Source organism: Dendropsophus ebraccatus, chromosome 10, assembly GCF_027789765.1.
Source record: "Dendropsophus ebraccatus isolate aDenEbr1 chromosome 10, aDenEbr1.pat, whole genome shotgun sequence".
Taxonomy (NCBI): domain Eukaryota; kingdom Metazoa; phylum Chordata; class Amphibia; order Anura; family Hylidae; genus Dendropsophus; species Dendropsophus ebraccatus.
This window is the reverse complement of record NC_091463.1, coordinates 19,538,815-19,563,262: the sequence shown is the minus strand read 5'-3', so window position 1 is coordinate 19,563,262 and position 24,448 is coordinate 19,538,815. Positions and strand designations below refer to the sequence as shown.

The following is a 24,448-nucleotide window of genomic DNA, read 5'->3' as shown; positions in this document are numbered from 1 at the left end:
ATAATTCAGGAGGAGGAGAATTCCTTGTCAGAGGAGTGGAACGTTTCCTATCTTCATGCGGGTGTAAAACTGTATTGAGGTCACCTCCTACTATCATTTTGGATTCACCATCTTGAAGAAGGGACGATTCTAAGTGTTGGAAAAATGGAGCTCGTCTGTTATTATAAACATTATATAAGCTTATATGTCCAGATGGAGTATCCAAAACCATGTGGTGAAATCTCCCTTCTGAGTCTGAGGTTTGAGAAACAATAGAGTGGACAACATTTCTATGAATAAGAGTTACCACACCACGCTTCCCATTTTCAGCAGGAGATCGAAAGACTTCACCTACCCAAAAACTTTTCATTCTAACATAATCTGATTCAGACAAATGAGATTCCTGTAATAACGCTACATCCGCTCCCGGTCTTCTAAGGTGTTTAAGGATGAGCGCTCTTTTGGAAGGAGAGCGCAAACCTTTTACATTCCAAGAAACGATTCATAAAAGCCAGGAGCGGATGAAGTGATAAGAGGCAGGCACCCCAAGAGCACACAGCAGTAGTAGGGATAAGAAAAATATAGATGAGAGACTCATGTTACAATTAGACCCGAGAGCAACTGAAAAAAACCTTACATAATATATAGAGAGCAGTATAGCAATAATATTGCTATATATCTAAATCTTACAACTAAATAAGCGAAAGAAAGTTGGTATAAGACTTCACTTTTTTCACACAGAAACATACGGAGTATTCGCTGACTCCGAGCGGGCATATAGCCTGGTGAGAAAATAGAAAGATACAAGAAAAAGAAGAAATAGAAAACAAATAGAAACATGGCGAGAAAACGTAACTCGCTAATATCAATAATACTACATAGCAATATCTCTTCCTATACATTTTCCTATTCAGGCAGGATTTGTACAAGTAAACAAATGCCATGACTAATTTGGTAAAGGAAAACTCCTTCTTTAAGGTGAAACCTTAGGAAGTCATAGTAGAATAGGAGGAGCATAAGCAAAGGGAGAAAATGATGGAATATAAAGGAATAGGAGATATAAATAAATATCTGAAGTAAGATGATGACTCTTAGACATGTTAGTCAGTATAGTTCATCACTCCATATCTGCTGAAGGAGATGTAGGACTATCAAGACGTCGTCTCTTGTTCTTATCCCCAGGAGGAGTAGCAGAAGTCGGGTCTCTCAAATTCTCTAGGAGAGACAAAGCTTCTTCAGGGGTCTGGTATACACTGGTAGATCCAATCTGATTTGGCTCATCTCTTCAGCCAATCAATGCGCTGAAGATGGGAGCCGGGGATGTCGGAAAACCTGCTGCGCGGAGCAGGTAACGTATGGTTGCGGGCCGCGGTGGTGGGGGCGATCGAAGTGGCGTCAGCGATCGGAGCGGGGGGGGGGCAATCGGAGCGGCGGCGGGGGTGGCGATCGAGCCGGCGCAGGGGGCTGCGGATGAGCGGGGGGCCGGGCTGCGATTGGGGGGCCTGGCGGGGCTGCGGGCGGCGCGTGGCCAGACTATCGTGCGACGACTGTTTACACAGAACTTTCGGGCGATTTTTGGCGATTTATGAACATGTTAAAAGATCAAAATGAACGATTTTTCGATCGTTCGCCGCGTTTACACGTACGATTATCGTTCGAATTCATCAGCCTTCTGAGAATCTACAGTACAGGTCTCTCCTTTTTAGGTACCTATGACCTCTCCATTGGGGTAGTACTTCAATAACCTTTTCACATAAAAAGGTTCCTGTTATATAAGCAGCAGCTGCAGGGTGATCAGAAGGTTACAGTGTCAGCTGATGGTCTAGACATGTGAAAGACAATGGAAATATCAGTGGAACTCTGCATTCTATATGGAATTACTATATGTTTTTTTACTGCAATCTATTTATACACAGTTGTAGCATTAACAAGCAAAAACATAGGACCAGCTCATTCTCCACAAACAAAGCCCAAGAGTGGTCGCTGACGCCTTATAATGGGGCACATTCACACTCTATAATCCATGTTAAGTTACATTGAAAATTATACTGTGGCTGTTTGACCATTACAGGTTTTTTTTTTAGAAAATTTCTTTCCTTTTTTTTTTCAGTGGCCAGGCTAGGGTAAAAGAGTAAAAAAAATCGACTTATCTGTCACCAATTGAAATGTCCCGATACAGGTATGCCGCTAGGTCCTGTATTCTACCTGTAAAAAGGTATCTTTGTCACATGTCACACTCTGTTTTGTTGAAGGTTGTGAGAGAAATAACTATGCAGTGCTAAACCTAAAGGTGGGGTAACTGTCACCTGGGTTCAACGTTGCCTAGGCCAGGGATCACAGAAAATAGTCAGAATTAGTCTGCAGTGGAGCAAATAGCATAAGCTGAAGTACTCCATTGAGAACTGCTCGGCCAACTCTGGGAACCTTGAGAGGTTAGAGGTTGAGAGGTTTTGTATTTGTAATATCTATGCTGCTGTAACACACTGAATTTCCCCATGGTGGGACTATTAAAGGGTTATCTTATCTTAACTTAGCTTCACCCAGTCATTCAAACCTGGGACTTGTACTACCAAACACTGACACTTGCTTGACTTGTTCGGCATAAGGTGGTCTTCTTCTATGTACTTGTCCTAACCTAACCACGAATACAAGAGTCTTCTTTCTATAAAAAGTCACTACCAGTTATCTCGGCAGAGTACTGCACTACTTAGGCAAGGCCTCCAAGACAGTCCCTTAAGCAACTCAATTTAGCTACACCTTCTTATCCTACTTATTAAAGAGTCACTGTCGTATTATTATTTTTTATTTTATTTTTTTGCAGAAATCAATAGTCCAGGCGATTTTAAGAAACTTTGTAATTGGGTTTATTAACCAAATATGCCATTATCTGCATTTAAAAAGACTTTTCCCAGGTCCCCCCCTCCTCTCCTCTTTTCCATCCACTGCAAAAAATCAGGAAATTGGGACTTGTTGCATGAGTCATACTCTGTCTGTTCCTATAGAGAGGGGAGGGGGGAGGAGGAAGGAGGGAGTTAGCCGGCAGCAGAAAGCCGAGAACAAAGGGATTACAGGCATGGAGCTGGGTGACAGCTGTAATCAGAGGTCAGAGCGGTCCTGGTGACTGTCAGAGGAGATACAGGGTGAGGTATTCGTAGATTAACTCTTTCTTGCCATGTTTTGGTCTTATATTGAGCTCTCTCTATAGGAGAACAATGAAGACAGGGGGGAGAGCTTTAAACTGCTTTTTCATGTTCAGGCTAGGTTCACACTATGTAACTGTGCGGCTGTATTTGCGGCTGTAATTGTGCGGCGGTATTTTTGGTGGTTCATGCGTACGCTGGAAAGTATACGATATACGGCTGCACAGTGCACACTATATATGAATCTACTGCCCTATCGTAAACGGACCCGTAAAAAATGAACAAGACCATTGTTTGCGGCTGGAAATGCGGCCGTGGATTGACAGGCGGTCCGTACGGAGTACTTCAAAAATAGCCGGCAATGATGCCGAATGCCGATGCCTCTAATAGTTAATATATTAAATTAATAAAACACATTTTCTTTGTAATAAAGTCCCTTTCGTTGTTCAATAATTTAATTCTAACGAATCCATCATTTTGCAATTAAATATACTGTTAAAATAAATATATATATAAATAAATGTATATTTATATATATATTTATTTTTTGACAGTATATTTAATTGCACAATAATGGATTCGTTAGAATTAAATTATTCAACAACGAAACTGATTTTATTTAAACGAAAATGTGTTTTATTAATTAAATATTAATTAGTACAGGAAGCTCTATAAGCCGTTAATTCATATTGCTGGCAAAAGAGCATTCTGTACTAATCATCACTTTACTTTAATGAAAACATCAAATATTTCTTCTAATTATGTTATCACAATAGCATTATTAGAAGAAACATTTAGAATTATATGTGCGCTCAGCTGATTGGCTGTTCGGCTGAGCGCACATATAATTAGCCGGTCCGCAGGACAGTGACTTCATTGTGCTGCGGACCAGCGAAGAGGACACATCGGGGTGAGTATAGAGCTCTCCCCAGCCCCTCCCCAGCACTGGACCCCTCCCAGCAAGGAAGGGGGGTCACTTAACCCCTTCCTTGCTGGGATGGGTGCAGTCTGACATCAGTCTGGCCCCCAAGGGGTTAAGGGGGATACAATACATCCTCCCTTAACCCCTTGGGGGCCAGACTGTAAGCAGCGATCTGTAAAGATGCTGCATACTGTAAGGAGCACAACACCGCTCACAATGATGGGTGTTGTGCTCCTGTTTGTGTGTTTTTTTGTGTGTTTCTCCCTTTTTGTTTTTCAGATATCGGTATCCAGTGGATTACATCGGATTCCGTGGACTACGTCGATGACCAGCGGTTGTTTGTTGTTTTTTTTTAATAAAATGGTCAATGAGGGGTGTGGGGGTGTTTTTATTTGAATAAAAATTTTTTTTAACTTGTGTCTTGTCTTTATTTCTTTACTTTATAGACTTAGTAGTGGAAGCCGTCTAATAGATGGAATCCATTACTAAGTTGGGGCCTAGTGTTAGCGGGTATAAAATGGCTAACACTAACCCCCTATTATTACCCCAGTACCCAATGCCACCAGGGGTACTGGGAAGAGCCGGGTGCCAGTGGTCCCGGAGCGTCAAAATTGGCGCTCCTGGACCGGGCGGCAGCAGGCTGGTAAGATTTAGGCTGGGGAGGGCCTAAAACAATGGCTCTTCCCACCCTGGTGTTACCAGGCTGCTGTCGTTTGGTTTTTAACCCGGCTGGTTATAAAAATAGTGGGGACCCTATGCGTTTTTTTTTTATAATTTATTTATTTTAAAAAAAACGCATAGGGTCCCCCCTATTTTTATAACCAGCCAGGTTAAAAACCAAATGACAGCAGCCTGGTTAAGCATCCCCCTTAACCCCTTGGGGGCCAGACTGATGTCAGACTGCACCCATCCCAGCAAGGAAGGGGTTAAGTGACCCCCCTTCCTTGCTGGGAGGGGTGCAGTGCAGGGGAGGGGGTGGGGAGAGCTCTATACTCACCCCGATGTGTCCTCTTCGCTGGTCCGCAGCACAATGAAGTCACTGTACTGCGGACCCGCTAATTATATGTGCGCTCAGCCGAACAGCCAATCAGCTGAGTGCACATATAATTCTAAATGTTTCTTCTAATAATGCTATTGTGATAACATAATTAGAAGAAACATTTGATGTTTTCATTAAAGTAAAGTGTTGATTAGTACAGAAAGCTCTTTTGCCGGCAATATGAATTAACGGCTTACTGGAGCTTCCTGTACTAATTAATATTTAATTAATAAAACACATTTTCGTTGTAATAAAATCAGTTTCGTTGTTCAATAATTTAATTCTAACGAATCCATCATTATGCAATTAAATATACTGTAAAAAAATAAATATATATATATATAAATATACATTTATTTATATATATATTTATTTTAACAGTATATTTAATTGCATAATGATGGAATCGTTTAAATTTAATTATTGAACAATGAAAGGGACTTTATTACAATGAAAATGTGTTTTATTAATTCAATATATTAACCATGAGAGACATCGGCATCAGCATACTGCAGAGGATCGCAAACCCCGGTAATAGCGATTCATGTAAACTGTTTCCCTGCTCCCAGATGCATCCAGAGGTGTTTGCATCACTTTCTTAAGATTTTATTTGTTATTTTTAGTTGAACCAGATTTCCAAGTAAATGACCGTATGTTTTCAGCCGCATGTCTATTTTTTCCCACAGCCGTAGTTTCATCCGCACATTTACAGCCGCATAAAAAATACAGCCGCACAGTTACATAGTGTGAACCTAGCCTAAAAATGCATTTACCGGCTAATAAACCCAATGACAAAGTTTCTTAAAATCGCCTGGACTATTGATTTCTTCAAAACAAAATGTCACGACAGTGACACTTTAAACTCTACCATCTGCCCTCCAAGCTAAAAGTTCTGTGTTGTCCATCAAGAGAAAGGACATTGTATAGCTTGCGATCATTTTTGGCCCACTTGCAACTGAAAAATATTAAGCTGTATTAAAGAACAAGTCCCATGAAAAACTTTTTCCCAGTTATATAACTGTAATGTGCTTCAATCACCTATCTGCCTCCCTTCCCTGTCTTTTCCCCCCTCCACACCCCACCAGGAAGTGTAGGAAACTCACACATACCTAATTACTGTCGTCACCAGGCTGCTCTCAGCTCCTGCTTGTGACGATGAGTCATCAGCAGGAGGATGGGGCTAGCTCCTGTTACACCAGCCTCCCCCTCCCCTGCCTTGTCAGGTGACTCAGCTTGCTCAGCTCCGATTGGCTGAATAACTGCAAGCCATCTGAGTCATGTCACTTGCTTATCTTCTCTCTGACTGACTCCCAGCACATAGCCAGCTACAGGACCCCCTCCTGCTGGACTGCTGAGTGAAGGAGTCATGTCACTTAGAGAAGATAAGCAAGTGACATGACTCAGATGGCTTGCAGTTGTTCAGCTAATCGGAGCTGAGCAAGCTGAGTCACCTGACAAGGCAGGGGAGGGGGAGGCTGGTGTAAAAGGAGCTAGAGCAGCGCTCCTGCTGATGACTTATCGTCACAAGAAGGAGCTGAGAGAGCAGCCTGGTGACGACAGTAATTAGGTATGTGTGAGTTTCCTACACTTCCTGCTGGGGGGTTCAGGGGGGAAAAGACAGGGAAGGGAGACAGATAGGTGATTGAAGCACATTACAGAGTTATATATCTTTGTAATGTGCTGCAATTACTGGGAAAAAGTTTTTCATGGGAGTTGTCCTTTAAGTAAAGTTATATTCTTGTTTAAGTGCTGCAATCTGTGCTCATTACTCCGCCGCACCTTCACCAACACATTCTGCTACCCTTCCCCTGGAACTCCTCTCCTCTTCTTTCTCTTCATCAAGCACTTACTTCTAACAAGCACTTACTCCTAAAAGTACTGGTTTATTCTACTGTCAGCAACCACCTTTGTCAAGATTAGCACTACCTGTATTGAGTGCACTGTTCACCTGTAACGTTATACAGTAAAATGTTCTATTTTTGTACGAAATCATATATCTGCCCCCGAGCCCACACCCACACACCGTCCACCGTCCACTGTCCACCTTGGGTTATTTTTCCCCTTTTCTGTGGGTAGCAGTACCAACATCCCAGGTGGGTCTACTACCACTCCAGGTTGCTGTGACAAGTGCCCAAGGGACCCGCTACATTCCCGGAGGTTACGACCATTTGGGGACAACGTACCTGCCAAAACAGATACCAACATCACACCTGTGTATTACTATAGTACTGGCGTCACAAATAACAACACAACATCACCGGCCGAGTACAAGACAGCGACCACACTAGCAACCCCAGGCCAGGGCATGATCACCCATCACTGCTGTTGTGGTGGAGCCTGGGACCCACTTTTCCTCCTCTCTACATAGTACTTACTGGTTAGGAAGTGCCCATTCAATGCCAACTGCACAGGGGTGCCACAAGAGTAGCTTTGGCTATGGGGGTGTCAGGCATGGTGGAGGTTGGGGTGCTCTGATGTAGTAAGGAATAAAACACCAGGCACAGCCAGAACACACTTTTCTTTACTCAGTTTATAATATGCAAATACAATCTTTGGCAAAACCTTTAACAAGAAGGCCGATCGAGCAAAGGGACCTCCTGCTTTTTACAACCTTCTCACTGAGAAAACTACATTTCAACACAAGTACATTGCTACCGCCTACATTCTTACCACACAATGCCTCCTAGATTGCAGAAAAATTCTCAATAGGCACATAGATATAAGCATAACATATCGTGGAACCACAAGGAAATTCATGGATCAAAGCGATGAACATAGAGGTTGCCAGAGGTTTAACTGAGGACCACAACTCTGCAGCGTCCTAAGGAACCGTGTCCCAGCTCTATTATCCTATGGAGAATGTATAGCCGACAGGTTGGGAGAGCATTCACAACCCCCTTTAAGAACAAACTATTTCCACTTTCTTCTCCATCGTTCGGGATCATGTGAGAAGAATGATATCTATTATCTGGATATGGTTCGGTCTTGTGTTTTGTATTTCCTAATGACTGAATAAGCAGAGGAGGGTCTCAGACAAGGAGGAATTTATAAGAAGACTTGCCCCTCACACCCCGGGATCTTTCTGAGGGATCTGAGACCAAGAAGCTATAATGTGGCTTTCCTGGCTCACTGGGATCTTTATGGGGGCCGCCTTCTCCAATGCTGACGATTCCTGTCCAGGTGAGTCCTTTCTATATTTAGGGTGAATTCACACACTGCAGATTAGAAATTGTAGAAATTTATGCACTGAAACGTATGGAATATATATATATATATATATATATATATATATATATATATATATATATACACTGATTAGTAGCAGCCAAAAAGAACCTGGACAGATACAATTCTGTGAGCTGCACAAGTTATTGTACACACCATCACATGCAAAAGTATGCACCAAGCTTCCCCAGAGAATGATCATTTTTTTAAAGGTGCACAGAGGTGATTGAATAGAATATTAGGAGGAGAATTTTTTTATGACGACCACCCGGACATCAAATGATGAATTCTTATACTCTTCTGTTTCTTCTAGTAATTCTTATGCTCCAAATTCTCTGAGATATGGTTAAAGGAGAAGTCCGACCATTAATAAAACCCGGCAGCCAGCCATGGGGAATTTAGTAGGAACTTACCTCTCCCCATGACCATGGTGAGGGGCCTTAGGACCCCGTCAGAAGGCATTTCCCCCCATGTTGTGATGACGTCACGACTGGGAGGAAAATCCCCTTCCCGGCCGATGGACTGGCCGTTCAGCTAATCAGTGGCTGGCGCGGCATCCCACCATCCCCCCCGGGTTGTGGCATGTGCAGCACCGAGATCCTGGAACCCGGCAGGGGCACCAAGGCCGGTCCCACCACTCACAGCATGTCCCAAGAGGGAGGCATAAGAAACAGTATAGCCCATGCTACTAGGTATTTATAAACTGTTTTCTTCTCCACCATGTATTGTCTTCTCCATGTTTGGACACAGATGTGAAGGTTATAGGAATCGGAGACTCTGACAAGCTGACCATCCTCAGAGGGTGTCCGGGCTTTCCTGGATCTCCTGGACAAAAAGGCGAAGCTGGATCACCTGGAGAAAGAGGTAAAAGGAATCGGTTGATATAATGTAAGGTTAGGTTAGTATAGTAACATAAGTGTAATCTACACACTATTCATGCACTGGAGTGATAGGTAGGAGGTTGGACTCGTCCCTTCCCTATTACAGTATTGCAGGTGATCGGAGAAGAAGGGGCTGATCACAGTACCTGGACCACCTACCGGATTACTGATACTTAGATCACCATAGTTCTATAGTCAGTACAGGTGAACCGTGAGAAATCCAGGAAGAAACCCTAATACTGATACTAACATGTGCAGTTATGTGAGACCAAACTATTTTGGCTCTTATGGTCCACCCAGTGACAATGAGCCAAATAGGCGCCATTTTTCTTTGGTTTCTTATAATACATGTAGGTATGTGGCTAAGTTGGCAAATTTTGAAGAGAATTATGGAAAAATTGGAAATAATTTCCTATGGGAAACTTGGACACTTTACTAATAGGCCTATTGTAGTGATGTCCTCATATGTGATAAATGTAACTATAATCAGACTTTTTTTTTTAGGAGAGAAGGGTCTACAGGGCGTCGCAGGAAAGCTTGGACCCCCGGGTGTAAGGGGTAAGTGATAAAGTATCAGATTACATAGAAGTTGAATATGAAGAGATTTGGTCTGGTTGGTAAGGGTCCACCACATACTGGAAGATTGAGGCCTCCTTCTGCTGAGGTGGTTGACACCAGAAGACTGAACTAAGGATTAGAAAAATACGGCTCCATTCTTGTGGAATACCATCGCAGTCAGATAACTTTTTTATATATTTATTTTTTATTTTTTATTTTTTTTTGCTCTGATTTAGGTGCTAAAGGCTTCAAAGGCAAAAAGGGGCAAAAAGGTAAATTGTGTAGTAATTCCAATACATTGGGGCCATGTATAAAACCTAGGGAAAGTGGATCAGCCAATCAGATAACTCAGATATATGAGAGCTGGAACCTGATTGGCTGCTGTGGGCAACTGATAAATCTGCCCAATTCTCCTGATTGGCTCCTGTGGGTAACGGATCTTCTTTTCTATTGTATAGTTTTTTAAAAATCTCCCCACTTCTTGTATGTAGGGAAAAAAGACACCCACAGATCAATATCACCTCCAGCAGGAGAATGGGATGTGGCAGAATAGACATAGATATGTATGGATATGAGATTGGTACAGGGCATGGAATCATGGAATCAGTATGCTATAAATAATATATGTACAGTATATGTGAGTGGGTGCAGGGCCACCATCAGAAATTTCGGGGCCCCATACAGCCGGAGTGTCTGGGCCCCCCCATTAACAAAAAAACATGGGACATATTTTTGACTGATGTCTTTGAAGTAACTGGGTGGCTTTGGGATAATTCTGGAAAGCTGGGTCTCTTTGGATACATCCCACGCCAGCCAAGTTCCGTGCACTATTAATTTAAATAAAAACTATGGAACCCAAGGGCCAGGGTCGGTTTTAGGTCAAATGTGGCCCTGGGCACAATTTAAAAGTGGGGCCCCAAGTGCTTAGACATTAAACCACTACACAGTCATAGCTAAATAAAGAAGGTGGTCTGAGAGGAGTGTTGCTGGGGTCTTAAAAGATCAGGAGCACAAGCCCCCTACACATGGCCACAAAATATGTCTACGCATTGGTACCAAATAATACTGCTGGGATGTGGGGGCAGACAGGGTGCAGGGATTGCACCCCCCCCCCCCCCAGCACACATCACCCCCCCCAGCACACATTATTCCCCCCCCAGCACACATCATCCCCCCAGCACACATCGTCCCTCCCAGCACACATCACCCCCCCAGCACACATCATCCCCCCAGCACACATCATCCCCCCAGCACACATCGTCCCTCCCAGCACACATCACCCCCCCAGCACACATCGTCCCTCCCAGCACACATCACCCCCCAGCACACATCATCCCCCCAGCACACATGCACACATCATCCCCCCAGCCCATATCATCCCCCCAGCACACATCATTCCCCCAGCACACATCATCCTTCCAGCACACATGCACACATCATCCCCGCAGCACACATCATCCTTCCAGCACACATCATCCCCCCAGCACACATTATCCCCCCCGGCACACATTATCCCCCCCCAGCACACATCATCCTTCCAGCACACATCATCCCCCCCCAGCACACATCATCCCCCCAGCACACATGCACACATCATCCCCCCAGCACACATCCCCCCCAGCACACATCATCCCCCCAGCACACATTATCCCCCCCAGCACACATCATCCCCCCCAGCACACATCACCCCCCCAGCACACATCATCCCCCCAGCACACATGCACACATCATCCCCCCAGCCCACATCATCCCCCCAGCACACATCATCCTTCCAGCACACATGCACACATCATCCCCGCAGCACACATCATCCTTCCAGCACACATCATCCTTCCAGCACACATCATCCCCCCAGCACACATCATCCCCCCAGCACACATCATCCCCCCAGCACACATGCACACATCATCTCCCCCAGCGCCCATCATCCCCCCCAGCACACATCGTCCCTCCCAGCACACATCACCCCCCCAGCACACATCGTCCCTCCCAGCACACATCACCCCCCAGCACACATCGTCCCTCCCAGCACACATCATCCCCCCCAGCACACATGCACACATCATCCCCCCAGCCCATATCATCCCCCCAGCACACATCATCCCCCCCAGCACACATCATTCCCCCAGCACACATCATCCTTCCAGCACACATGCACACATCATCCCCGCAGCACACATCATCCTTCCAGCACACATCATCCTTCCAGCACACATCATCCTTCCAGCACACATGCACACATCATCCTTCCAGCACACATTATCCCCCCCAGCACACATCATCCTTCCAGCACACATCATCCCCCCCAGCACACATCATCCCCCCAGCACACATCATCCCCCCAGCACACATGCACACATCATCCCCCCAGCACACATCCCCCCCAGCACACATCATCCCCCCAGCACACATTATCCCCCCAGCACACATCATCCCCCCCAGCACACATCACCCCCCCAGCACACATCATCCCCCCAGCACACATGCACACATCATCCTTCCAGCACACATCATCCTTCCAGCACACATCATCCCCCCAGCACACATCATCCCCCCAGCACACATCATCCCCCCAGCACACATTATCCCCCCCAGCACACATCATCCCCCCAGCACACATGCACACATCATCTCCCCCAGCGCCCATCATCCCCCCCAGCACACATCATCCCCCCAGCACACATGCACACATCATCCCCCCAGCACACATCATCCCCCCAGCACACATCCCCCCCAGCACACATCATCCCCCCAGCACACATCATCCCCCCAGCACACATGCACACATCCCCCCCAGCACACATCATCCCCCCAGCACACATCATCCCCCCAGCACACATCATCCCCTCAGCACACATGCACACATCATCCCCCCAGCACAGATCATCCCCCCAGCACACATCATCCCCCCAGCACACATCATCCCCCCCAGCACACATCATCCCCCCCCAGCACACATAATCCCCCCCAGCACACATCATCCCCCCCCCAGCACACATCATCCCCCCCCAGCACACATAATCCCCCCCAGCACACATCATCCCCCCCCCAGCACACATCATCCCCCCCAGCACACATGCACACATCATCCCCCCCAGCACACATCATCCCCCCAGCACACATCATCCCCCCCAGCACACATCATCCCCCCAGCACACATTATCCCCCCCAGCACACATCATCCCCCCAGAACACATCATCCCCCCCAGCACACATCATCCCCCCCAGCACACATCATCCCCCCAGCACACATCATCCCCCACCACACATTATCCCCCCCAGCACACATCATCCCCCCCAGCACACATTATCCCCCCCAGCACACATCATCCCCCCCAGAACACATCATCCCCGCAGCACACATCATCCCCCCAGCACACATCCCCCAGCACACATCCCCCCCAGCACACATCATCCCCCCCAGCACACATCATCCCCCCAGCACACATGCACACATCATCCCCCCAGCACACATCATCCCCCCCAGCACACATCATCCCCCCAGCACACATCATCCCCCCAGCACACATCATCCCCCCCAGCACACATCATCCCCCCCAGCACACATCATCCCCCCAGCACACATGCACACATCATCCCCCCAGCACACATCATCCCCCCCAGCACACATCATCCCCCCCAGCACACATCATCCCCCCAGCACACATCATCCCCCACCACACATTATCCCCCCCAGCACACATCATCCCCCCCAGCACACATTATCCCCCCCAGCACACATCATCCCCCCCAGAACACATCATCCCCCCAGCACACATCATCCCCCCCAGCACACATCATCCCCCCAGCACACATCATCCCCCAGCACACATTATCCCCCCCAGCACACATCATCCCCCCCAGCACACATTATCCCCCCCAGCACACATCATCCCCCCCAGAACACATCATCCCCCCAGCACACATCATCCCCCCAGCACACATCATCCCCCCAGCACACATCATCCCCCCAGCACACATGCACACATCATCATCCCCCCAGCACACATCATCCCCCCCCAGCACACATGCACACATCATCCCCCCCAGCACACATGATTACACACACATCTACACTTACTTGCTGGGAAGCTCCAGGACCCACGTGCTTCCTGTTTTCCTCCTGGTCCTCACACAGCGGCTCCGGGCCCCTCCCCCTTCTCCTCCGACATCGCAGCACAGGAGAAAGCTGCCAGAGAAGGTTGTGTGGGGCGGGGGAGGGTCCCGGGGGAGTGAGGAAGAGGAGGGGGCCCTGGGAGAGTGAGGAGGAGGCCCTGTGTCTTCCTGCCTGTGCGGTACAGCTAACAGGAGCTTACACACACGTAGGCTGGACTGCCGGGCCCCCCTGGATGCTAGTTTTAGCCCGAGCCCCTTACAGCTGTACCGCCAATACTGCCCTGATGGCGGCCCTGAGTGGGTGCATGTGGGTCTGTGCTCATTGATAGAAATTGTGATTTTTTTTCCCCCACAAAACATTACATTAAAGAGACTCTGTCAGTAGGTTAATGGTGTCCTATCTCAGGGTAGCATAAACTAGTGACTGAGAAGCTGAACAGAACGATATATCCCTTACATTGTTCTGTGCACCTGATTCAGAGATATACTCCTTGGTAACATGGACCATAAGTAGTCCTCTCCATTATGTGCATGAGCCCAGTAGTCCTGGATATTCATGAGCAGCAGAAAACTCCGCACACCAGCTGCTGATTGGCATTTATCTATCTATGCTGTGTATATGCAGCCAACTGTCAATCAGCAGCTGCAGGGGGGAGGGGATGTGGCAAGAATTCAATTCTCCTTCATATTAGGAGAACGGCTGAACAGAATGATGTAAGTAATACACTAATCTGTTCAGCATTTCTGTCACTAGTTTATACTGCCCCTATTTAAGGCAGCAAAAACCTAGTAACAGATTCCCTTTAAGTGTATTTTGCAGTCCGTGTCATGAATAGACGATATACAATGACATATAGTAAAAAATCTTTTCTTCAAAACAGGAGAAAAAGGAGACTCTGGGGCAGATTCTGTGTATGGTAAGTTGGCAAACCTATTTGAGGGAGATGATGGGCATATTCAGGGGCAAAAGGCTGCCCCAGTCAGTATGGTTACCCACAGCAGGTACAGCTGCCCCCTAGTAGCTATAGAGTTGCCCCAGTAGGTATCGTTTCCCCCCAGTATGTGTAGCGTTGCCCCTATGGTTACCTGAGGTAAATGCTGATCAGGGATTAGTTGGCAGCAGATAGGTGTCTTCAATCAACAGATTTGACACAAGGTCTATGGAGGCCCCTGGTTACATCATTACATGTACACTGGAAATCTATTTGGTATTGTATTGTTGCTGGTATTACTGCGGAGCTGGTGTATACAGTATATACTCATACTCTGTCTCTTCCTCACAGCTGCAAAAAAACTGCAAGGAGTTACTGGAGCAGGGTGAGGTCCTAAGTGACTGGTACACCATATACCCAGCGGGGCAGAAGCCTCTGAGGGTCCTGTGTGACCTCCATACTGACAGGGGAGGCTGGATCGTAAGTGCTCTCCTATTCTATATCCTAATCTTGTGGACATATACAATATATATCTGTTTAGCTATATGGTGTATGTATGTGTAAATATAACTGTATGGTGTTCAGGTTTTCCAGAGGCGCTGGGATGGCTCTGTGGACTTTTTCCGTGACTGGAACTCATACAAGAAGGGGTTTGGCAGCCGTCTGAATGAGTTTTGGTTGGGAAATGACAATCTCCATATGCTGACATCATCCAGTCACTGATTGGCTGAGCGGGCTGTCCATCAACCGGGACAGGCATTTTCCCCCGAGTCGGCGGGGGTCTGAGGTCGGTCAGATGGCGTATCACGAGCATGGGGGAAGGTCAGCAATGCTTAATTGTTACTCTCTCCCCTGCTACTGTCACCTGTAAGAAATTGGCTGAGGCCGGACTTCTGTGATGTGAGTTGTGATGAAGTCACAGGGAAAATGCCTGTCCCGGCTGATGGACTGGCCGCTCAGCCAATCAGTGAGATCCAGGAGCCTGGTAGGGGTCCCGCAGACGGTCTGCCACTCACCACTGGCACGGGGAGAGGTAAGTTGTTACTCCCTGAGGCTGATGCAGGCTGATGGATTTTAGTATAGAACTCTATAGAACCCCCTCTGTGTCCCCATATAGTAGTTAGGACCCTCTGTCTCTCCATATAGTAATTAGGCCCCTCTGTCTCCCCATATAGTTGTTAGGCCCCTCTGTCTCCCATATAGTAATTAGGCCCCTCTGTCTCCCCATATAGTATATAGACCTTCTCTGTGCATTCATATAGTTGTTAGGCCCCCCTGTGTCCCCATATAGTTGTTAGACCCCTCTGTGTCCCCATATAGTTGTTAGGCCCCTCTGTCTACCCATATAGTAATTAGGCCCCACTGTCTCTCTGTATAGTTATTAGGCCCCTCTGTCTCCCCATATAGTAGATAGACCTTCTTTGTGCATCCATATAGTTGTTAGGCCCCTCTGTTTCCTGATATAGTTGTTAGGCCCCTCTGTTTCCTAATATAGTTGTTAGGCCCCTCTGTGTCCCCATATAGTTGTTAAGCTCCTCTGTGTCCCCATATAGTAGTTAGGCCCCTCTGTGTCCCCATATAGTTGTTAGGCCCCTCTGTGTCCCCATATAGTAGTTAGGCCCCTCTGTGTCCCCATATAGTAGTTAGGCCCCTCTGTCTCCCCATATAGTAGTTAGGCCCCTCTGTCTCCCCATATAGTAGTTAGGCCCCTCTGTCTCCCCATATAGTAGTTAGGCCCCTCTGTCTCCATATAGTATTTAGGCCTCCTGTGTGCATCCAAATAGTAGTTAGGCCCCTTTGACGTCCATTCTCTGCTGGAAGAAGTCAGCTCTGTTTATTGCTCAGTGGCCTTGATATGAATGAGAGCTGAGCTGATCAGATATTGAAGTACAACTCCAATGGAGAGGTCATAGGTACCTAAAAAGGAGAAAGCTGTACTGTAGATTCTCATAAGGCTGATGTGGACGATGGGGATGCTAGTCCTAGCTAACCAAGGAGTTTCACATAAAAAGGTTCCAGTTATATAAGCAGCAGCTGCAGGGTGATCAGAAGGTTACGGTGTCAGCTGATGGTCTAGACATGTGAAAGACAATGGAAATGTCTGTGGAACTCTGCATTCTATATGCAATTAGTATATGTTCTTGACTGCAATATATTTATATATACTTTTAGCATTAACAAGCAAAAACATGTGACAGAGTCACTGGACAGCTCATTCTCCACAAACATAGCCCAAGAGTGGTCGCTGACTCTGTGGGCCTTATAATGGGGCACATTCACACTCTATAATCCATGTCAATACAGTCAATGGAGAAGAAAAGACCTTGGGCACCCACCAGTCTTGAACATATTGATTCAGCAGACACGTCTTCACTTACTGGCAACAGATGTTTTGCGCTCACTGCGCTGCATCCGGCCATAATCCATGTTATATACATGTCCATGGAACATAGAACATGGCCTGATGTAGCGAGGAATATGACACCAGGCACAGCCAGTATACACTTTTCTTTACTCATTTTGAATCATAAAATCCAAATACAGACAGTCTTTGGCAAAAACTTTAGCAGGATTTCCTCTCTGAGTCCTGAGGAAGGCCGGTTAAGCAAGGGACCTTCTGCTTTTTACAAACTTATCCCTGAGAAAACTAAACTTCAACACAGGTACATTGCTCCCTGCTTACAGTCTTACCCCAGAATGACCATTAGATGGCAGTATATAAGATAACACACGCATGGTTCAAAGTGAAGAACATAGAGCAGGGGTACTCAACAACTTTTCATGAAGGTCCACTTACCGGGGTCTATAGTCAGGTGAAGGTCCAAGCTGAACATCAGTAGGAAACGTGTTTGTTACTTTTCACAAAGGTTCAACTATTTACATACAGAATTAATGCTTATTATCGGGAAAACTGGCATTTTCTCTCTCTCACCACCCCCCAGTACAAAGGGGGTGACTGCCCTAGTAGTATATAAACCCCCCCTGTTGCTCCCCTAGTAGTATATAGCCTCCCTGTGAGCCCTCCCCCAGTAGTATATAGCCCCCTGTGCTCTCTCCCCCAGTAGTATATAGCCCCCCTGTGCTCTCTCCCCAGTAGTATATAGCCTCCCTGTGACCTCTCCCCCTGTAGTATATAGCCCCCTGTGAGCTTTCCCCCAGTAGTATGTAGCCCCTCTGTTGCTCCCCCAGTAGTATATAGCCCCCCTGTTGCTCCCCCAGTAGTATATAGCCCCCTGTGAGCTCTCCCCCAATAGTATATAGCCCCCCCCTGTTGCTCCCCCGGTAGTATATAGCCTCCCTGTGAGCTCTCCCCCAGTAGTATATAGCCCCCTGTGAGCTCTCCCCCAGTAGTATAAATCCCCCTGTGCTCTCTCCCCCAGTAGTATATAGCCCCCCCTGTGCTCTCTCCCCCTGTAGTATATAGCCCACTGTGCTCACCCCTGTAGTATATAGCCCCCCTGTGACCTCTCACCCCTGTAGTATATAGCCCCCCTGTGACCTCTCACCCTGTAGCATTCAGCCCCCTGTGCTTACCCCTGTAGCATATAGCCCCCTGTGCTCACCCCCCTGTAGTATATAGCCCCCTGTGCTCTCCCCCTGTAGTATATAGCCCCCTGTGCTCTCCCCCTGTAGTATATAGCCCCTTTGTGAGCTTCCCCCAGTAGTATATAGCCCCCTGTGCGCTCTCCCCTTATACATGACCCCGAGACAAGAAAAAAACAAAAACACACAACTCACCTAGCACCTCGATCCCCCGCCGCACCTGTCTTCTTTTTTCCTCCTGGTCCGGCCCCGGCTGATACGCGATGTCCCGGGGATTCCCCAGCAGAGCGCACATCAGTGACCTCAGTGTACGCTGCCGGCACTTCCCGGAAGTTCAGGCCGGCAGCGTACACTGAGGTCACTGATGTGCGCTCTGCTGGGGAATCCCCGGGACATCCCCAGAGAGCGCGCATCAGCCGGGGGCCGGACCGGCACTGCCCCCAGCCCCACAGGCGTACTGCAACCTAAGGACAGTACGCCTATGGGGCGGGAGGCAGTGCGGCGGGAAGCGGGACACATTGGGGCCGGATCCGGGGCGGCTAGGAGGTCTGACCAGGGGTCCGGACAGCTGGCCTCCGCGGTCCGGGTTCGGACCGCGGTCCGCCAGTTGAGGACCCCTGACATAGAGGGTGCCATTTTCAATAACCACTAAGTAGAATAACAAGTGTGCAATGGGACACTGCAATAGCAAGCAAGCAGTAATGCCATCATGTCTGTTATAAAGCTCTGACTGTAAGTCTTTTTAGTAAATTCTGGAGTATATTTTCCTAAAGCTTGCTGTTTCGCTGCTCCTCTGTTATTCCTCCTGGAAGTGTGTGAATAAATTGACCTGTCCTGTCAGTGGACCTCGTCACTACATACTCTGAGACTATACAGTCAGTGCTGGCGGTGTGAGCGTGTGTAGTGACACAGACCATATAGTTGTTATTACAGTTCTAGGAGGATTAACTGAGGACCACCACTCTGCAGCATTCTAAGGAACTGTGTCCCAGCTCTATTATCTTATGGAGAATGTACAGCCGACATGTTAGGAGAGCAGTCACGACCCCCCTTTAAAGTGGTTGTTCACTAAAAAAAAATTCTTTCATATGTACTGGTGCCATAAAAGGCCAAAGATTTGTGATTTACATCTCAAGTCTTCCAGTACTTATCAGCTGCTAATGTCCTGCAGGAAGTGGTGTATTCTTTCCAGTCTGGAGAGCAGGAGAGGTTTGCTATGGAGATTTGCTCCTGCTCTGGACAGTTCCTGACATGGACAGAGGTGGCAGCAGAGAGCACTGGGTCAGACTGCGAAGAATGCACCACTTAGTGCAAGACATTCAGCAGCTGATAAGTACTGGAAGATGAGATTTTTTTAATACAAGTAAATTACAAATCTCTGCCACCAGTTGATTTAAAAGAATAATTTTTTGGTGAACAACCCCTTTAAGAACAGACTATTTCCACTTTCTCCTACATCGTTCGGGATCATGTGAGAAGAATGATATCTATTATCTGGATATGGTTCGGTCTTGTGTTCTGTATCTCTTAATGACGGAATAATCAGAGGAGGGGCTGAAACAAGGAGGAATCTATAAGAAGACTTGCCCCTCACACGACAGGATCTTGCTGAGGGATCTGAGACCAAGAAGCTATAATGTGGCTTTCCTGGTTCGCTGGGATCTTTATGGCGGCCGCCTTCTCTGGCGCTGACGATCCCTGTCCAGGTGAGTCCTTCCTATTTTTAGGGTGAATTCACACACTGCAGCTTTGGTCCCATTCACCAGAAGATTATTGACATTTTGTAATTTTAATTTGGTCCATAAGGACCAGAATACAGGGAGAAAAATTAAAGGGGGAAGGAAAAAATAAAAGTGAGAGCTAGTAATGAGGAAGCAATATAAAAGTAAGAGGCTACCCCTGAGGGGCGGAGAGAATCCAGGCACAAATTCCACAGTGTTGAGTGCTGCAGATCAGAAGGACCAGATGCCCAGAAGGTCCTGAGCCTGGGACAGTCTTAAAAATTTGGAGGAATGACCCCACAGAGGAGCCGCACCTCCAGCACATAGGGTTTGCTTGTGGTCCTATAGCATGAAGCCTACAGGGAATTCAATACTAACCAGAGAGTAATTTATAGTCCGCTTCCTGATAACGGGAAGAGATGGAGGCTTTGTGTGCCATCATGTGACCGCTGGGAGTCTGTGAGCTCAAGGGAAAGCCTTCCAGTACTTATCAGCTGCTGTATGTCCTGCAGGAAGTGGTGTATTCTTTCCAGTCTGACACAGTGCTCTCTGCTGCCACCTCTGTCAATGTCAGGAACTGTCCAGAGCAGGAGAGGTTTTCTATGGGTATTTGCTACTGCTCTGAACAGCTTGGACAGAGATGGCAGCAGAGAGCACTGTGTCAGACTGGAACGAATACACCACTTCCTGCAGGACAAACATCAGCTCATAAGTACTATAATTTACAAATCTGTATAATTTTCTGACACCTTTTGACTTAAATACAATTTTTTGTCCCTGTTAAAAAGAGTACCCCTTTTAGAAGTGAAATAGCAGAGCCCATGCTAATAGCTATTTATAAACTCTTTTCTTCTCTACCATGTATTGTCTTCTATATGTTTGGACACAGATGTGAAGGTTATAGGAATCCGAGACTCTGACAAGCTGACCATCCTGAGAGGGTGTCCGGGCTTTCCTGGATCTCCTGGACATAAAGGCGAAGCTGGATCACCTGGAGAAAGAGGTAAAAGGGATCGGTTGATATAATGTAAGGTTAGGTTAGTATGGTAACATGTCAGGTTATAAAATAATCAATCTAATCTATACTATTCATACACCGGAGTGATATATAGGAGGTTGGACTCTTCCCTTCCTCTAGCTATTACCGTATCGCAGGTGATTGGATAAGAAGGGGCTGATCACAATACCCGGCCAACCTACTGCATTATTGATACTTAGATCACCATAGTTCTATATTCAATCCAGGTGAACCCTAAATAATAATGGGATTACGACACTAAAATAATCGGTCATGTGAGTTATATGACAATGAGCTATTACGTCAGAATAGGCGCCATTTAGATATGTGGCTGAGTTGGCAAACCATGTGGAAAATTATGTAAAAATTGGAAATTTGGACACTTTACTAATAGACTTTTTTTTTTTAGGAGAAATGGGTCTACAGGGCGACACAGGAAAGCTCGGACCCCCGGGTGTAGTGGGTAGGTAACCACATAGAATCTGAATATGAAGAGATTTGGTCTGGTTGGTAAGGGTCCGCCACAAACTGGGGTCTCCATCTGCTAAGGCTGTTGACACCAGAAGACTGAACTAAGGATTAGAAAAACTTGCTCTATTCTGGAAGAAACAGCGCCACTTTTGTCCTCAGTATGTGAATGGTATTACAGCTTAATTCAATTGAAGTAAATGGAGCCGAACTGTAATACCATACACAACTAAACAACCTAAGAACAGGTATAGTTTTTTTTTGTTTTGTTTTTTAAAGAAGTAATGTTTTTTTTAAACCTGGATAACCCCCTTTATGGACTATAATCCCATCACAGCCAGATTACTTTTTAATGAAAACTGCAGCTAAAAATGATGTGTGGTCTGTACGCTCATTTATTCTGGTTATTTTCTGAATAGAATGATGTTTGTTCTTTGATAATGTAATTTTTTATTATTTTTTTGCTGTGATTTAGGTGCTGAAGGCTCCAAAGGCGAAAAGGGGCAAAAAGGTAAATTGTGTAGTAATTCCAATACATTAGGGGCCATTTCTAAAAACTAGAGAAATTGGATCAGCCAATCAGATAGCTCAGATATATGAGAGCTGGAATCTGATTGGCTGCTGTGGGCAACTGATAAATCCGACCAATTCTTGTGTGTAGGGAAAAAAGACGCCTACGGATCAATATCACCTCCAGCAGGAGAATGTGATGTGGCAGAATATACATAGATATGTATGGATATGAGATTGGTACAGAGCATGGAATCATTGCCAGTGTGCTATATAGGATATATACAGTATATTGAGTGGGTGCATGCGGATCTGTGCTCATTGATAGACATGGCGATTTGGACCCACAAAACATCCAAGTGAGAAGGTTGAACAGGACCAAAGTGTTACCCTAAAGAATTAGATTAAAGAGACTCTGTCAGTAGGTGGATGCCGTCCTATCTCAGTGTAGCATAAACTAGTGACTGAGAAGCTGAACAGAATGATGTATCACTTACATTGTTCTGTGCAGCTGATTCAGAGATATTCTTCAGATAACATGGACAATAAGTAGTCCTCTCCATTATGTGTGTGAGCTCAGTAGTCCTGGATATTCATGAGCAGCAGCAAACTCCGCCCATCTGCTCATTCGCAGCTATTTATCCATGCTGTGTATAGGACGCCAACTGTCAATCAGCAGCTGGAGAGCAAGAGGAAGGGTACGGCAAGAATCCTATTCCCCTGCATATTAGGAGAACGGCTGAACAAAATAATGTAAGTAACACACTAATCTGTTCAGCATTTCTGTCACTAGTTTATACTGCCCTCATTTAAGGCAGCAAAAACCTAGTGACAGATTCCCTTTAAGTGTGTCTTGCAGTCTGTGTCATGAATAGACAATATATATAGTGACATATAGTAAAAAGTTTTTTCTTTAAAACAGGAGAAAAAGGAGACTCTGGGGCTGATTCTGTGTATGGTAAGTTGGCAAACCTATTTGAGGAAGATGATGGGCATATTCAGGGGTGAAAGGTTGCCCCAGTCAGTATGGTTACCCACAGCAGGTACAGCTGCCCCCTAGTAGCTATAGAGTTGCCCCAGTAGGTATTGTGATGCCCCTGTAAATAGAGCTGCCCCCTAGTAGGTATAGAGGTCGCCCCCCCCAGTATATATAGTTTCCCCAGTGGGAAAGCCTGAAGTAACTGCTGATCAGGGATTAGGTGGCATCAGATAGATGTCTTGTAACATCAGATTGCAAGTTCTATGGAAATTAATTTAGTATTATATTGTTACTGGTATTACTGATAAGCTGGTGTATACGGTATATACTCATCCTCTGTCTCTTCCTCACAGCTGCAAAAAACTGCAAGGAGTTACTTGAGCAGGGTGAGGTGCTAAGTGACTGGTACACCATATACCCAGCGGGGCAGAAGCCTCTGAGGGTCCTGTGTGACCTCCATACTGACGGGGGAGGCTGGATCGTAAGTGCTCTCCTATTCTGTATCATAATGCCTTGGACATATAGAATATATAACTGTATAGCCTTACGATGTATATGTAAATATAACTGTATGGTGTTCAGGTTTTCCAGAGGCGCTGGGATGGCTCTGTGGACTTTTTCTGTGACTGGGATTCATACAAGAAGGGGTTTGGCAGCCGTCTCAATGAGTTTTGGTTGGGAAATGACAATCTCCATATGCTGACATCATCAGGTGAGGGCTGGCTGTCGTATCTACTTTACATGACTAAGGGGCCTATTCCACAGAGCGATAATCGGGCGAATCGGGCCGATTCAGCGGATTATCGGTCCGTGGAGTAGAGACAACGATCAGCCGATGATCGTGTCATCGGCTGATCGTTTATTTAGGTGCAAACCTAAAATCATCAGGCACTGACTGCGCAACGCTTTGTGGAATAGCGGTGCGCGGCGGGCAACCGATGATTTAAAAACATCATACTTTACCTGTCCAGGCTGCAGGTCTTCTCCTGCGCTCCTTCTCCTGGTCCTGTGCGCAGCAGCAGCTTCAGAGCGGCCTGTCTGAGCTGACAGACCGCTCAGCCAATCACTGGCCATGGCGGTCCCGGCCAGTGATTTGCTGAGCAGTCTGTCAGCTCAGACAGGCCGCTCCGAAGCTGCTGCTGCGCGCGGGACCTGGAGAAGGAGAAGACCTGCAACCAGGTAAAGTGTGATGTTTTAAAGGGCTGCAAGGACATTGGTAACGATTAGAGATGAGCGAACTGGTTCGGCCGGTATGGGATCCGGTTGGGAGTCCGGTCCACTTTGAATTTATTTATTTTTTTCTTGCTTTCTAAAATGCCAGTCGCCATTTTAGAAAGCAGGAAGTGTTCTGGGCGGGAAAAGCACTTTCCCATGATGCCCTGAACACATTCAATCAGCAGGGATGTTGCACTAGCCC

General features: G+C 46.6%; 1 protein-coding gene across 1 annotated transcript in view; it reads left to right on the top strand.

Annotated features, from left to right (window-relative positions):
- Nucleotides 1-8,190: 8,190 nt before the first annotated feature.
- LOC138766164 (ficolin-1-like) overlaps nucleotides 8,191-24,448 on the top strand; it is an 18,157-nt gene continuing 1,899 nt past the window's right edge. Inside the window, exons 1-7 of the mRNA XM_069943547.1 lie at nucleotides 8,191-8,260; nucleotides 9,056-9,169; nucleotides 9,691-9,744; nucleotides 22,018-22,053; nucleotides 22,984-23,010; nucleotides 23,385-23,512; nucleotides 23,614-23,743. Of these exons, the coding sequence (XP_069799648.1) occupies nucleotides 8,191-8,260; nucleotides 9,056-9,169; nucleotides 9,691-9,744; nucleotides 22,018-22,053; nucleotides 22,984-23,010; nucleotides 23,385-23,512; nucleotides 23,614-23,743 (559 nt within the window). The remainder of the gene's footprint in view (nucleotides 8,261-9,055; nucleotides 9,170-9,690; nucleotides 9,745-22,017; nucleotides 22,054-22,983; nucleotides 23,011-23,384; nucleotides 23,513-23,613; nucleotides 23,744-24,448) is intronic.